Genomic DNA, 17184 nt, shown 5'->3' with positions numbered 1-17184 from the left:
TGAAAATTCGAGCAAAATTCCCATACTGCAGCTCCATCCCATCCCATCCACAGAACACCTATCTTATACATACCCATTCAAATTTTCTGGATTCATAAGTTTTAAATATTAGCTGGAAGGCTTTGAGACCATGCTACACGGAGTGTTGTTCGTAATCTCGTTCGTAATATTCTAGATTATATTTCTTTAAAAGAGCCTTTCGACCGTGGGCTGGTTCGTCTCTGAAAACCCCAGAAAGAGGTTTCCCTAGTTAGAAAGGTTGCGTGTTACCTTCTGGAACCACCCAAATTACAAAGTTTGATGTAGGGAATCCCGGTCTCCTTAATACAGGGTGTATCTTTTACAGAGTTTGAAAAAGTGTATTTGCTGTCAAAGTTCCAGTCATGACTTTTATTTTAAACATTGATGTCACATGACTTTAAACAAAAAATACATTTGAAATAAATCTAATTTATTATTGTGGCCAGAACAAACTGAGTTTACGTTTATATTTACCTGAAATATTTTTATTTCGATATTTTTTTCTGCGTGAATGTTATGGAAACCTGGGGCCAGGCCACTTTGAAGCGTTGTCATAAGCATTAAAAGTAACATGTCGGTTGAGTTATTTTGAGTCTTAAAGTCGGACTTTACGTAGTTGGAAACCTGGAGTGCGTATGTACCCCACTCCATGCAAATATTCTGTATTGCTATATCTCCAGATCCTGATTATTTAGAAGAATGATGTCTTCGGCAAAGTTGGTCAGGAACTCGGTCAGGAAGTCCTTGATAGTGTTTTAATTGTGTATGGGTCTTGAAAGTTATAGAAAAAGCGCTTGATAAAGCGTTGCGATCGGAATCCTAACAACAGCCGTAAATCTACTGGTGGAGGTGTCCTTGTAGTTGTCCGTAGCGGGTTGGAGGCAAAGGCCATCGAGAACGAATCATGGAACTATGTGAAGCAGGTTTGGACAGCCATCAATCTGGGTGATCGCACATTATTTCTATGCGCTCTGTACATTCCACCTGATCGAGTCCGCGACAATGAACTCATCGATACTCACTGTCGGTCAGTTTTCACAGTTATCGAAAGTGCCACTCCAGTTGATGAGATATTCATTTTTGGTGACTTCAATCTGCCAGGCGTTTCGTGGAGTCCATCTCATAGCGGATTCCTGTACCCAGATCCTGATAGCTCTACATTTCACGCATGAGCTATTAGCCTTCTCGACAACTACAGCGCAGCGACGCTTTCTCAAATTAACCATGTAGTTAACAAAAATGGTTGTAGTTTGGACCTCTGCTTCGTGAGCACACAGGACATGGCTCCATCAATTTCCTTGGCTCCTTGTGCACTAACTAAGCTAGTTCCACATCACCCTCCTCTAATTGTCACTGTTGAGGACAAACTCGTGCGTGATTTCGGCGACTATCCTGCTACGGTTTCTTATGACTTCCGTAAAGCTGACCACCGTAGCACAGACAAACAGACATAACACATTGAATATTTCTCACTGTAAAACATCGTCGCTAAAACATTACCGCCATCTGTTGAGTACACTGTGGTGGGTAGTACGCTGAACAGGTGGCGGTAGTGTGTAAACGTCAAACTCAAGGGAAATGACTATGCGCGCCACAGGTGGCGGTACTACCAACTACGATACGTTTAAATTGACCGTTAAATGCTTGTTCGATGAACATCTTGCGAGTGTTATGTCTGTTTGTCTGTGACCGTAGCATCATAGATGTATTGTCTAGCATGGTATGGGAGAACATCCTTGATCCAGATGACGTTGAGGCTGCAGCGCAAACCTTTTCACATGTCTTGGCATATGTCATTGACAGACACGTCCCGAAAAGAACTCACCACAAAGTGTCTCACCCTCCCTGGCAGACGAGAGAGCTACGTAGGTTGAAGTCAATCAAGAGAGCAGCATTGAGAAGATTTACGAAGTACATATCTCACGCTTCCTCTGAAACTACATTATGTGAGGCTGAATCACATGTACCAGCGAGTCAGTCGTGAATGCTTTTCAAGTTTCCAACGAGGCATCCAGCGCAAACTTAAGCTACACCCGAAATCTTTTTGGAACTACGTGAACGAGCAACGCAGGGAATCCAGCCTCCCATCGTCTATGGAATTCAACGGAGAAGCTGCTGTCACCGTTCAGGATATATGCCACCTTTTTTTCCGAAAAGTTTGCCAGTGTATTCACTAATGAGACCATATTAACCTGGCTGCCAGGAACGTTCCAGTAAACGATCAAACGCTGGGTGCAATTGATGTTAATGCAGAAATGATTTCCAAGGCCGCAACTCTGCTCAAGTCATCCTTCAATCCTGGACCTGATGGAGTTCCATCTGTATTTTTGAAGAGAAATATTGCTAGCTTGTTAATTCCACTTCTTCGCCTGTTCCGAATGTCTCTCTCAGGTGGCATATTTCCATCTTGCTGGAAATTTGCGCACATGTTTCCCGTCCACAAAAAAGGAAGGAAACGAGCTGTGGATAACTATCGAGAAATTACATCGTTAAGTGCCGTTTCGAAGCTATTCGAGCTAGTGCTGTCCCATTGCAAGCAATATTTGAGTGCTGATCAACATGGGTTTACGGGTTTACTGTCGGCATCTCAACAACCACCAATCTGCTGTGTCTCACATCGTATAAAACCGAAAGCATGTCGGATCGGGTTCAAACGGACGTTATTTATTCAGACTTATCCGCAGCATTCGACAAGTTGAACCATGGAATCATAGAGGTAACTCTAAGACTAGAAGGTCCCGATATAATGTGCTCAACTTTTTGGCTCAGCTCTGGTACTCTCTTCGGTCCCAAGCTAATCGATTCACCCCTCGAAACATAGGAAAAACCAATAACCCCTCATTTTATCTGTCAAACTTTCATAGCGAATCAAAACAAACATTGTTAAGTACTAGAATTTCGACTAGAATGGGATACGTTAATCGTTTGCTTGGGACCAATAGGCTAGTCAAGTAGTGAGCCAATTTAAAATCGTTAGTTTCGTATTGATTGTTGATGCTATTGTGATTGCTAAACTCGGCAGGCTCGGTGTATGCAGAAATCTTCTGAGTTGGTTTCGATCATATCTTACCGGTCGGCAACTAAAGGTTGCCATAGGAGATTGCAGATCAGCCAGCTTCTTCGCCACATCAGGTATACATCAGGGAAGCCACATGGGACCTTTGACTATATGCTTAGTATTACCAACAATCAATACGAAAGTAACGATTTTAAATTGGCTCACCACTTTAGTAGCCTATTGGTCCCAAGCAAACGATTAACGTACCCTATTCTAGTCAAAATTCTAGTACTACGCAATGTTTGTTTTGATTCGCTATGAAAGTTTGACAGATAAAATGAGGGGTTATTGGTTTTTCCTATGTTTCGAGGGGTGAATCGATTAGCTTGGGACCGAAGAGAGCACCAGAGCTGAGCCAAAAAGTTGAGCACGTTATTTCGGGACCTTTTAGTCTTAGAGTTAATGGTAGTGAACCCAGCCAAATGCTCCGCTTTTACGTTCTCACGAAAACAACAACCGATAATATTTAGCTATGACCTGCTTGGCTCGACAATCGAACGCGTGAATCAGGTAAAAGACTTGGGTGTGATCTTGGATTCGTAGCTTTCATTCAAGCAACACATTGCATATGTTGTTGATAAGGCGTCAAGAACTTTAGGGTTCATTTTTAGGATAGCTAAACCTTCACTGATATCTATTGTCTAAAATCTCTCTATTGTTCGCTTGGTCGATCGACGCTTGAGTATTGTTCAGCGGTTTGGAACCCAAACTACAACAACGGTGCCGAGAGAATTGAATCTGTTCAACGTCGCTTTCTTCGTTTTGCGTTGCGTAGATTGCCTTGGAATGATCCGTTTCGATTACCCTGTTACGAAAGCCGTTGTCAACTTATCGACCTAGAACTTCTCCGGACTAGAAGAGACACAAGCAGAGCCCTAACCGTGGTCGATATCCTGCAAGGAAGGACAGATTGCGAGGCTATCCTGAGGCAAATTGACCTGAATGTTCAACCCCGACCGCTTCGTAATAACCTTATGCTAAGACTGCCTCTACGTCGCACAAATTATGGAGCATTCGGTGCAATTTGCGGACTGCAGAGAACATTCAACAGAGTTGCATCTGTAACCGATGGTTCCAGAATGTGGGCTCTATCACAAGCAGACTCATAATCGACTGTATAACAGTGTTGTAGCATGGTCGTCCTAAATCCAACTCTGCTTTTGGTCGCTCACTTCCCATACCGTTCCATTCGCCTGCGGCATCACTCACTCTCATGAAACCGGTTGACAGCAGGCGCACTGCCGAAAAGGTTGTCCATAGATGGGGCAAGGGGAGAGGTAATGCAGATAAATTGAAAACATAAAAACAGTGAAATTCGGGTTCGCTCGTAGTTCATGGTTTTTCGGTCATTGCTTGGCGTGTTAGCAGGAGTAAATTAATTTCCTTCTTGACCGCACTCGGGAATAGTCTCAGTGCGCGCCGTGCTAAGTTTTCCCGTAAGTCCGCCGAAAGGGCGATGTGTCGGTAGTGAAGTTTTTAATTAATGTGATTTGTTTCTTTAATTGTAGGGTCTAGTGCGTGTACCTGAAAAGTTAGTGTCAGGGTTAGTAAAGTTAGTGAACATAAAAATAAAAAAGTGGTTAGTATTGTTAGAGATAAAAACGTTTAGACGCTAATTGTGTTCCTTTGTTCACAACCTAGGGTAGTGTGACCTATTGTCACCCCACATTAAATGTTCATTGTTCGGAACATTTTCGTCTGTAAGAAAAAGGTAATTTATTGTAAACTTTTGTTATATTGTGAAAGATCTGGGTGAGTTTGTAAGCTTGCAGTTTAATTGGTGATTTGGGGCAGGGCAAAACAGCATATGGCGTGTGTAACTAATCCAGGTGGTTAGGTCCAGTAAGGGCCTTTTTCTTTTGTTTCATCGACAGCTATTGTCCGGGAATCGGCGCCATTGCATTCCTCGGCGATAAAATTGAATCAAGGCTCGACCATTTTGGGAGAATTCTGGTTACCACTACCTGTCCGGATTGGCCAACTGGCCCGGCGAAAACTGCATGCCCCGTGAGGGAATCTGTGGGAACATTTCCGGAAGTTCCGTGATTCACCATACGCACCCGCACACCAGCAACACTACCCAACTAACAATTTTAACAATGTAAACGCTTTACTCATTTCATTTATACAGTCTCAAGCTGTATTCAAACGTTATAAGATATGAGGAAACCTTTACTCAACCTCTATACAAGCAAATTTGGCGAACTTAGTCAGCTACTTATGGCTGTTGGAACAGTCGGGAGAAGCTCTTATTTCACATCCATTAACGCTTCTATACATCTGTTATCCTGCTGTTTAGTTGTGTGTGAACTTGAAAGGCGCTTAATTCAACCTTTTCCCGGTTGTCCAATAATCACTACACAGCTTTCTCTTGAAGCCGGGTTAAATACTGTTTACGCTTTTTTATGAAGGAATTTATTGAGTTTATTTTGCTGTGAATTAAATTAATCGAAATTAGTTACAAATCATCACCAAATTATTTACCCTGCACCGGAACCTGGAATCGAACTCGAGACGACCTCATTGGCAAACCTTGACACTACCAACTGTGCTACGCCAACACTTTGAACTTATGTAAACAAATCAACGTTCCCTTCTACAACAAAATCGCTGAGTAGAGGCTTTATAATAGTGCACATGAATCACTTTTCTCGACTAGTTACTTCAGCTTTGTACAGTACAGTGCAGTATTCCAACGTAGATCGTACGAGAGAGCAATAGAGCGATTTCAAGCAGTAAATGTCCGTGAAGTTCTTAGTAATCTTAAAGACAAATCCAAGCGTTCTGGACGCTTTGTCGACGACATACGATATATGGTGTGAGTATGTCAGCTTTGAGTCTAGAAAAACGCCTAAGTCTTTCACGCAGTGCACCCGTTCGATAGTCGTGCCTAGTAGTTTGTAGTTGAAAATAATCGGTTGTTTCTTGCGTGAGAAAGTAATAACTGTACACTTAGCTGGGTTGACCACCAGTCGGTTTAGACTACACCAGTCAGCAAAGATGTCAATCTGATTTTGGAGAGAACGGCAGTCGGCGAGTGAGCGGATGCGCAGAAAAACTTTCAGATCGTCTGCAAACGATAATCGTGGCTCTGTGATAACATGGTGAACGTCGTCGAAGTAGAGGAGAAATACCAATGGTCCCAGATGGCTGCCCTGAGGTATACCGGACTTTGCGCAGAAGCTTGCTGAGCGACAAGTACCCAAAGTTACTGTCAATTGGCGCTCCGTGAGGTATGAACGAAACCATCTCAAAAGATTTCCACCGATCCCTAGCCTATCAAGCTTAGCGATCGCAATTTCGTGGTTCAGCTTATCGAAGGCTGCCGTAAGATCTGTGTAGATAACGTCCGTTTGGGTCCGAGCAATCAAACTGTCTGTGATGTAAGACGTTAGGCACAGAAGGTTCGTAGTTGTGGAACGCCCAGTTATGAATCCGTGTTGATCTGTACTTAGATATTGCCTGCAATGCGCATTTAGGGACTCTATGACAACCAATTCAAAAAGTTTTGATACAGCACTCAGCGATGTGATTCCCCGGTAGTTGTTTACGTCGCGTTTGCTTCCCTTTTTATGAACAGGAAACATATCCGCAGTCTTCCAGCAAGACGGAAAGATGCCGCTGGAAAGAGAGAGCTGGAATATGCGGCGCAGTGGATCTAAAAGACAAGTGATGTTCTTTTTAAGAATAATCGACGGAACACCATCGGGTCCAGCCTTAGTTGAAGTCTTAAGTTTAGATGCTGCTCTAGAAATCGTATCTGTAGTGGCTTCGACCATGCTGAGCGTTTGGTTGATCAAAGGAACATTACTGGCCGCGGAAGTAATGATATTAGCGGAGAGTTGCTCGGCTACAAACACACTAGCAAATTTGGCTGAGAACAGGTTGCAAATGTCTTGTTGATTTCCAGCAGTTTCACCAAAGATGAATACTAAGATGAAACTGTCGGAAGAAAAACTTTCTATTTTAGTGTCCTCTTTCACGGTCCCTTTCATCCAATGAATACCCCCCGTATTCAAGGTAATTTTGTGGTTTTGCTGCCCCCTCGGTAGAGATGAAATTGTGCGCTCTTTTTTATCAAAACAAACACACCAAAATCAGAGATGTCTCATTTTTTAATTACTCGATTAACAACTAATCGACTTTTTTTTTTGTTCGCTGTGCTGCCATTTTTCCACCAATGAGAGTGCAGCACATGTTTGAAACGATCGGTGATGATCCTCTGGATATGTTAATGCTTATATCGGCATGATATAACCGATTACAAATATTTTACTTTTCGGTTCGTTAATCGATTAATCAATTATTCGAATGAAAATCGGCCATCACTAGATGAATGTGAAACGTCATTTCAAATATAAGGACCGTACATAAATAATGATACAACTTGAAAGGGACCGGAGCTAATCATAAATTACGTCCCCACGGTAACTGAAATAAACACGAGTGTTCACCGGTTGGTTTCACCATTAAAAATCATGGAATAGGGTTAGCCGACTTCCCTGCGTTGCTCATTTACGAAGTTCCAGAAGGATTTCGGGTGTGATTTTAGCCGCCGTTGAATCCTCCTTTGATAGCGTTGAAAACAGAGACGACTTAACCGCTTATACTCGTGGTTGAGTCTGACATAGTAGCATTTCAGTGGCAGTGTGCGGAGTTTAGTAAATCTTCTGAGAGCAGCCTTCTTAGTTCTTTTCAACGAGCGAAGATCTTTCGTCATCCACGGGACGCGAGAGTCGATATGGATGATCTTTTTGGAAACGTGTCTGTCAATGACATATGCCAAGATGTGAGAAAAGGTTTGTGCAGCAATGTTGACGTCTACAGGATCTAGAATATGCTCCCAATCTAGATTAGACAGCACATGGACGATACTGCAATGGTCAGCTCTACGGAAGTCATATGACACAGCGTTTGGAGTGCTGGTGAAATCATGGACAATATTATTTTCGATCACGATAACTAAAGCAGGGTGATGATGCACTACCTTGACTAAAGGTTCGGGTGCCGTGGAGAGGAAAGGAGCTGTATCACGAGCACTCACAAAGCAGAGATCCAGGGTGCGGTTGTTTTCATTCAACAGGCCATTGATTTGTGACAGAATTGCGGTACTATAACTGTCCAGGAGCTGGATGGTTCCTACGTGGAAAGATGAACGCTCGTGATCAGGACAAAAGAAACCACTATGGGTTGGAGTCCATGCAATGTCCGGTAGGTTAAAATCGCCAAGAAGAATAACTTCGTCGGAAGGGCCTGCTTTGTCTGAAGCGGCCAAGACGGATCGACAATGTGCGTTAATAAGCTCCAAGTCACGGGTTCGATCTGGAGGAATGTACACTGCACAGAGAAGCAATTGACGATCACCAAGTTGAATCGCCACCCACATTTGTTCAACCCTGTTCCAGGAATCGTCCTCGATAACTTCTGCTTTCAGCTTGGAATTAACTGCGATAAGGACGCCTCCCCCAGTAGTTTTCCTACTATTATTCGTGTTTCGATCGCAGCGAAATATTTCGTAGCCAGCATATAACATATAAGGTGTGATAAAAAGAGCTGAGTGGCAAGATCTTCAGGAAGTCCATCTAGCTTCTTGGTTGCGCCGATGACATCGACATCAGTGTACGGAACTTTGAGACGATGGCGGAAAGCTACTGTGTTACCTGACTTATAGCGAACGGTTGTATACGGTTGTATACGAGCAAATGCTAGGTACGTTGTATTCGGGGTACTCGTATATAACGTATATTCGTTATAAGTCATGTTACACAGTAAACGGATTGGCCTTGTCATCACCGCATCGAAGACGAAATACATGAGAGGAAGAAGTTCTAGGGAAGACGATTTTAGCCTCCCACCGTCAGATTGACGGTGACGAAATCGAGGTGGTTGACGAGTTCGTGTATTTGGGCTAGCTGGTGACCTCCGAAAATGATACCAGCAGAGAAATTCAAAGACGCATTATGGCAGGTAATCGTGCCTACTTTGGAGTCCGGAGGACACTCAGGTCGCCGCCAAACGAAATTGACTATCTACAAGACGGTGATTAGACCAGTGGCTCCAAAGGGCTGAAAGGGAATTATTTCGAGAGTCGAAGTGACTTTTGTCACTAGTGAGGTGTCAAAAATCACGTGGTGGTGTTGTGACTCACTGTGCAATTCAAATGCACACTTCGACTCTCGGAATAACCCCCAAAGTACATTCAATAAAGAAAACCAACTGCTTCATTCCATGTGTTAAATGACGTTTGAGCAATTTTTAGATTACACAGCGTTCAGATTAAAGGGATTCAAATTAAAAAGTTTTCAGATTACCGGTGGTCCACGGAATATGAAACATCCAAATAACATTACTAAGCCAAATGTTTACGAATGTGTTCGGTTTTACTATGATGATTATGATTATGCGAAATCCTTAAAATCTTGACTGAGTTTGAAAATAGGCCATCTAGGTTATTTCGTGCTAGAAACCGAAAGCAATTTATTTTCAAAACTTCTCCCCCTCATGGCTTTCTCAAGAGTTGCAATCCATTAAACTTTTCCAATACCATAATGCTTTATTTATACGAATGGTTTTCAAGAAAGTCAAATTGTACTCTCCTGCAGCGTGGCCATAAATACAGATCTGTCCAAGGATTTAAATCAAGAAAAAAAATTGGCCTGAAAACAGTGAGATGGAAACCAATACAATAGACGAAAAACGAAGAAAACTTCTCACTCTAACAATATTACAAAACCGAAATGTTACAAAAAAAAACTAAAATTCGCCCTAAAACAAGTTAACCATCTCTTCAATAATGGGACTACCAATACATTTCCTTCTGAGAGTGGATCGATGATCTTTTAGTTGATTAATTTGTGGAAAAAATATCTGCAATCGGGTTCTGATCGCCTCACAGCGTTACGTTTGATTATCTTTTTGTTTTGAAATTGATCAGGACAAGGTACTAGACTTACATTACAACACACACAACCGATTCGGTGATTATTCGGCAATTTTTCAGATGGATTCCTTTCCTCAAGCTTTTGATTAGTTCTTCTGTTTTCTCTTGTCCCCTGCGCTTGGTTGGATGCTTGGTTTAACTGTGTTCTTCGTTTCAATTTTGAAGGAATATTAGATAGGCCAAAACAATATACAGGTATTTTTTTTCTAGCAGGTTGCAGAAATAGATTAATTTTGTGTTTTGCTGCTTTTAGTATGTGTGTGAGAGAGTAAATGTTGTTTGTATATTGTAATATAAACTAATGACGCCGTCTAAACGTGGCTAGATAATGATCCTCTTTCAAGATAACGCACCGCTATGAAACTCGGGAGCGTTTCCACGTCCGCGGCCTCGGCCTCGCCCGCGTCCTCTACCTCGCCCCCTGCCCCGCCCGCGTCACCTTCGACCATCCCCCATCCCTACTAGGTCTGCAAGTAGGAGAAAAGAAAGAAGAAGAAATACGATTAATCATTGAGAGGGGACTGCAAACGAAATTCCATTCCGGTGGATCGAATCACGGACAGCTGGCGGCTCACCTATATTGCTGGCTGTCTTCTCCAGGTAAGCCAAAGGCCCTTGGAGATTGGGACTTTGTTGAAAACCGGGCCCACCAGCGCCAACTCCACGTCCTCCGCCAGGCTGCGGAAACAGTTGTGGGTTTGCTCCTATTGGCATTGACATCTGTTGTTGCATTTGCTGGACTTGGAGCATTTGCATTTGCTGTTGCTGGGCTTGTTGCATTTGTTGAACTTGCATCGAATTCTAAAAGACATAAGCTTTGAAACATCAACCAATTCCACCTATGAAACAATTGGATACCTGCATCGGCATGCCCATTCCGATTCCCATTCCCGGACCTCCGGGACCTCCTCCCGCTAGATTTCCACGCATTTCCGGTGGCAAAGATTGAATCGGTTTGTTGTAATTCTGTTGATCGGACAGCAAATTCTTCCACGACTCAATCTTGTCATAATGTTTCCGGATCAGTTCATCCTTGCGAGCTATCTCCTGCTTGAGATCAAAATTTTCCTCTTTGAGTAGCAAATCCGGCTTCAAAGCTGACAAAAGAAAACGTTTCTGTAAGAAAAATGCCTCCATTTGCCGGGCAAGATCGATGAACTTGAGCGTCGTTTGGTCAACCTCCAGTTTGATTTCATCCTTATCGACGCCGGTGGCAGACTCTTCTTTCGTGAGGGCATGAATGCAGGACTATCGATCAGAAACGTTACTGGTGATTTGAGTCAAACGAATATATTCTAAAAGCATGCTCACCTGGAAAGCTTCCTCTAGTTCATCCACTAAATTTCCATTTACGTTTGAAGATGATGCCATAATAACTATATGGAGGATATTTCAACCTAAAACTAATACGAAATTCTTGAGTTTTTACCAAAAAATTTCACAAGAACGCTAAAAAGCACTAATCAACCCCATTATTCTGTTCTGTCACTGTATAACGTCAAAATAGAAACGCTCAAAAGGAAACACCCTTTTGATCGACTGCCTAAATCATCGCAGTACTTTTTATGTTCATGTTGGTTAGCAAAAGCTATCGATTAAAAAATAAGTTGACGGTTGTCGCCGAGAGAAAACTACACACTAATTGGAAGATTGCCGTAAAAGCTCGACGCAGATGTCGCCACTGCATGATGATGATAATGTTGACAGACTGCATATAAAATTCGTGAAAATTTGCATTAAATCATAATTTTCATCAAGCCTGCGTGAAATCCTTCCAATATAACATTCGAATTGAAGAAGAAAATGTTTTTACGATCAGACTGATGCGCATCTTTGACTTTTCCAGATGAACTTTCATAAGATATATTCATTTCATTTCACGGCTCCATCAATGCTGCATCGTACGTATGATGTAAACAGAAGTAAATTGCTAAATTACTCAAAATAAAGATGATTTGTCATCTTGTTAACACTTTATAAACCATCGAGCACCATTTTATAGTATGATGCGTGTTGAGTAAATCAAGTTCCATTGCGTTTTCCGTCGAAAATTGTGAGTATCAATATGTTTACCTAAAAAAGGTCAAAATGAACATTTATTGAAAATTGGCGTCCTATACAACCATTTCTACATTATCACCAGCATGATACAATCTTTCCTAAGTAAATTCACTTAATTTCCACTTTCATCCTAGTGGAAATCGCACAAATTCACCATTTTCCGAAAAATGCAGCTGCACAGGAGGTAACCTCTACATGTGGGTGTAAACTTGTTGTGCCTAATTTTCCATGAAAACATCTCCGATCCATACCGAAATAATAACAGTTAGTTTGCAGACACGTTTTCTTACACGATTCAAGCAAAAGTTTCCACCGGAAATTATTAGTTTTTTATTTATGTACCGATTTGCCCCCAAAATCGTCTGTTTTACTTGGAGAATTTGGAAACTATCCTCCTTCTAGTAGTTCTCACTTCGAAATGTAGGTGGCGAAAGCTTGGAAAAGTTTCACTGCAAGACGCCAATAAAATTCCACATATTATTATGGACGCATTTCCATGTGAAATTCCACATGATTTTCATGTGACCACACATAAACAGAATCCATCCAGAAGCACACATGAAATTTATGAGTCAAATGAATAGTATGTGTGGTTACACATGGCTTTTATGTGTACACATATTAAGTATGTGTCCGACACATAAATATCATTTGTTGATCACATTGCAAAAATTCATGTGTGGGACACATAAAAACAATCTTTGGAAGCGAACCGAAAAATTACCCAAAATTAAGATCTTTTCAATCATCTCCTATATTCCGTTCAATAAGCTAATTTTCAGTAAACCGCTTAAGGCCCGGCCACGCACATTAGATCCGGATAGGACGCGTTGCGGCAAAGTGACAGCTAAATCTATTGTCTAACTGTCAAATTTTCGTCAACGCAACGCAAACGGATCTAATGTGGGTGGCCCTTTATAGTAGTATACATTTGACTACGGCAAAAATAATTATTTACTCGTGAGTATTTTCTACCCAAAACTAAGTTCAATTGACTGAAATTTGAGAATATCTCATATACTCACTAGTAGCTTATTGAACGATAGTCATGAGAAAGGGCCCATGCATTAATTTATGTCACGCTAAATCGAGCAAAAAATTACCCCCTCCCCCCCTATCGTGACGTTTTTCCTATACCTAATGCATTGCTTGTCACAAAATCTTAGACTCCCCCCCCCCCTTAGAGCGTGACATAATATATGCATAAACCCAAAGTCGAATCCCTCGTTCCGTCATTGACAACAACAAAAAATGAGAGTGGGATGCAAAACTCAAAATTACCCAAAATTAAGTGAAAAGAACTTAAATTTAGGGTAATTTTTTTCTCTGTGTAGCATTTAGCCTCAAATTTTGCGTCAGATTATCCACTGATAAATTAAACTATTCCCATTTTGCTTGAAATTTAATCAATATATTAATATGTACTCTCTTTATAAAAAATAGACACTTGATATTAAAGCCAGTTTAATCATGGTTGATTAGATTGAAAATTATCTATATATTCAATAATTTTTGATTGAATTTTAATCTTTTTTGATTATATTTTAATATTTAAAAAGAATTAAATTTAATACTGGAAATATTATTTAGAGTTTAATCATGCATGACTACTGCCGGACTCAATAAGGTGAAGTGGGAATCTGCATACTTTTTAAGCTTTATTGATTTAATTTATCTTTGAGGGCCAGCTTTAAACACGGGGCAACAATCCTGCAGGGGGACAAGCTGTCTAATCAGCCTACTGATCATTCTTGTATGAAATTGGTTCCAAACGTAAACAAACCTGTAGGTTTATTATAGCTTGTTTACGTTTGGAACCAGTTATACGAGGTAGACGACGATTGTTCGTATTTGACAGCCACATCCACCCTCTGCAACAATCAGGAATTTCGTCATATGTCATATGTGATGAATTTACGGGTTAGGCAACAGACTACTCTTTCTAGCATTCAGCACTGCGATGTAAGTGTGAATGAGTAAGAAGTTTTGTTCTGTCATACCTCCGTCAGTTTTATCACTGTCAGTTTGCCCAAAAGTGTCAGATTGCCCAAAAATGTCAAAATTATGTGAGCTGTGATGCATCTATAGACCTTTTTGACGTTTAATCGTCTTTCTCTATCTAGCATACAGGGATAAATTGATGGTTTATTTTACCACTAATCTGTTGTCCGCTTGCTTGCACTCCTTCAATTCAAAAGGTGCATTAGTGTGCGCCGATTAAATGTCAAAAAACTCTATATGTGGTTGACAGTTGAGAGCCTGAGTTTATAAAGAGACGACATGTAAAATTGGAACAATCGATTATCTGCCAAAGTCATAGGAAAAGTAATTCCAATCGAGCAGAAGACCTGTCAAATGGATAAGATGTTGCCTCTTTACCCAATTCAGTCTCTTTAGTTGACAGGGATAGAGTTCCCCTGGCTTTAATAGAATGCTTTGGTTGTCCGTTGCTTATTTTCCTGAAATGGCAATACCCCTGCTCCATACCTCTAGGATTTGGAATTAGGTTCTGCACCTTGACATCAGTTCAGTGGTACTGTTTACAAGTACTTAAACGTTTTTTCGAAAAAAAATATTCTAAAATTTCCTAATTTTAACTTACAATTACAAATTATCGAGGAAAGGATGTTGCTCGTGGACAATGCAGACATGTGGTTTACATCTCACTGCAGTCAAAAAAATTATCGAGAAAATCTACCGAAGAAAAAATCCGACATGAAACTTAAACTTAACTCTTGATTGAGAATCCATAACCGCAGATTCAAATGTGCAGCGATCTCATCGGTCAAAACCTTAGAAATTTGTTATCTAGATAAAAATAATTTGCCCGGAATAGATTAGACACGAACCAACTTATACATTTTGTATGCGTGTTCGTGACTAGGATACACGTTTTTCACGAACACGGCGGCAGATGTCAGTTTTGTGCTTTGATCAGAAATTTTATGGTACTTTGTATGGTCATTCATGTCGGTTTGTCGGTGGGTTAACCCCGACTGTGCAAAACCTAATTAACTTAAGCATTTCTTTTGAGTGTACAGCTTTTTAAGCTCTCAATTTTTTTGACTGACTTCCGAACTGTCTGTCAATTTTAGCTATAGGTATTGGCAAATCAAAGATGGCGCTCGTAGAGAATAGGAGAACTATGAAAGTTATGATGGTTTCAAAATTTTCCTCGGGGAGGTATACGAGTGCAATTTTAAAATGCTTTTATTTTCAAGGTTATTTTGCAAATTGAACATTTTATTTAAATCTGGTTTGTACTTCAGTGGTAGAAGAGCTGGTATCTATGAATACACCTAAAAATCTGAATTTTTTTCCTTAAGTTTTCTACTTAATAAAAGCGTTTTAAGATTGCACTCGTATACCTCACCGTGTAAAATTTTGAAATCATCATCATCTCTCATAGTTCTTCTATTCTCCATTACACAGCAAAAAATGTAATATCGATCAATGTAATTCAAGCTGATGTATGAAATAATGATGTAATAGCAAAAATCAGATACAATATTACATCAATGGATGTAATTTTGTTCGCAAAATCGATGTACATCGTACAACGTTATAAATATTACCGATGGATTGACCTGGTTGCAGCAGTTTGGATGTAATATTCAACAATTTTTTTTTCTGTGTAGTGTCAACTTTGATTTGCCAATTCCTTACCGACTTTAAGGTATATGCATCTTAGCGTGTACGGTTCGGCAGCAATGAGTGTAAACAGATGAGGTCCAGCAAATTTGTTGTCTCTTTTGTTCCTCCGCTGTTTAAATGGCTGACGGAGTATGACGTCAAACTCCAACATCAATTTAAACAGCGGAGGAATAAAAAAGACAGCAAAATCTGGGCCTCACCTGTTTACGGTTACGGCAGCGCAGTTTACTCGGCAGCTTATGCAATTCGTTCGCCAGTAATGTTGTTTGGATACCGGGCGCATACTTTGTGAAGTAGAAATTTTCCAGTTCTTGAAGGATTCGATGAATACGGTTAAAATGAGATATTCAGTAGGAACGTTAATACGATATCCACTCGTGTTTGGTGGAATAGTGGCAGGATTTACGTTTGCATTTATGAACAGGTATAACTCGATACATTATTGGTTCTGACAAAAACAAAATACGCATTTTTTCAGAGACAAATTTATGACCGATTTGGAAGATGAACGGAAGAGGCTGGACCGAACGGATGAAGCTTCCAAACAGATGCTACTAGATTCGATGGATTCCGTAAATAAAACTCGCACTGTTAAACAATAATGCGAATGCCCAAAAAAATGTCACCTTTTATTTAAAATAATTTTCAATTTATTATCCCACTAAAAAGGAAAGCATCAACAATCCGAAACTTCTTAATCCTTGCGAATACTGGCAGCACGTGGATCTTCTGGGCGCATAACGACATAGTCCATTTTGTAACGTCGATTATCGCAATCTTTCCGGTAGTAGTTGCTCAGGCCAACAAAAGTGAGGCCAATTCCGACCAGAGCCACAACCGATGAGCCGATAACTTCCGGAATTTCATTCCAGCCTCTCTTGAACAAGGCTGTTAGGCCACGGCTGGCTTGAGCACTGGCTGCCATGTTAAACGTTTCGAAAATTGACTAAAATAGTAAAAAAAAAGTTAAATAAAAACCTTTTTTCATAGGAATATTTACAAAACTCACGTAATCACAGAACAATCACTCCACTGTACCTCCTTGTCTGAATTCTGAATCTGAAATTGACAGTGAATGGGTTCAGCTGTCAGCATCGAATGAGAAAAAAATCGCTCACGAAAAGGGCATAAGCACCAGCTGCTGTCATACACTAGAAAGAAAATTTTGGTATCCGATAAGATTTTTATGCGGTCGATTCAAACGTAAATTCGACAGTTAGTATGCATAAGGGCGTATACGCGATGATCGATTCTCTTCATCGATTTTCTCTTTGCATTGTTACAGCTAAGCGAAACAATATTCTAGAATTTGTTCAAAGCAGAGTTTTTTTTTCCTTTGGTTTTGTTTTTCGTCGATCTTGTTTTCCGTGCTGAGCACCAATGCTACCGACGCGCCTGGACCCTACACGGTAACATGCAAGTACCTCTTCGGGGAAGAAAAATGAGTATT

General features: G+C 40.7%; 2 protein-coding genes and 1 long non-coding RNA gene across 3 annotated transcripts; 1 reads left to right on the top strand and 2 right to left on the bottom strand.

The window, feature by feature from the left end:
- Positions 1–10178: 10178 nt before the first annotated feature.
- Positions 10179–11496, bottom strand: MED28 (mediator complex subunit 28). Its single transcript, XM_065228817.1, has 4 exons — positions 11331–11496; positions 10878–11267; positions 10595–10820; positions 10179–10486 (listed from the first exon to the last, which is right to left on the bottom strand). The coding sequence occupies exons 1-4, from the start codon at positions 11388–11390 to the stop codon at positions 10455–10457; spliced, it is 708 nt and encodes a 235-aa protein (XP_065084889.1). The 5' UTR covers positions 11391–11496; the 3' UTR covers positions 10179–10454.
- A 4429-nt stretch (positions 11497–15925) lies between these two features.
- On the top strand, positions 15926–16343 carry LOC135707087 (uncharacterized). Its single transcript, XR_010518208.1, has 2 exons — positions 15926–16158; positions 16213–16343. It is a non-coding gene; the product is annotated as an uncharacterized LOC135707087 (long non-coding RNA).
- An 18-nt stretch (positions 16344–16361) lies between these two features.
- NdufA3 (NADH:ubiquinone oxidoreductase subunit A3) lies at positions 16362–16714 on the bottom strand. Its single transcript, XM_065228825.1, has one exon. It carries the CDS (start codon positions 16657–16659, stop codon positions 16429–16431), a length of 231 nt encoding a protein of 76 aa, XP_065084897.1. The 5' UTR covers positions 16660–16714; the 3' UTR covers positions 16362–16428.
- Between the last annotated feature and the right edge of the window lie 470 nt (positions 16715–17184).

Source organism: Ochlerotatus camptorhynchus, unplaced genomic scaffold (assembly GCF_037179485.1).
Source record: "Ochlerotatus camptorhynchus isolate MF236.1 unplaced genomic scaffold, CSIRO-AGI_Acam_v1.1 ptg000303l, whole genome shotgun sequence".
In the NCBI taxonomy this organism is placed as follows: Eukaryota; Metazoa; Arthropoda; class Insecta; order Diptera; family Culicidae; genus Ochlerotatus; species Ochlerotatus camptorhynchus.
This window is presented reverse-complemented; position numbering and strand designations above follow the sequence as displayed.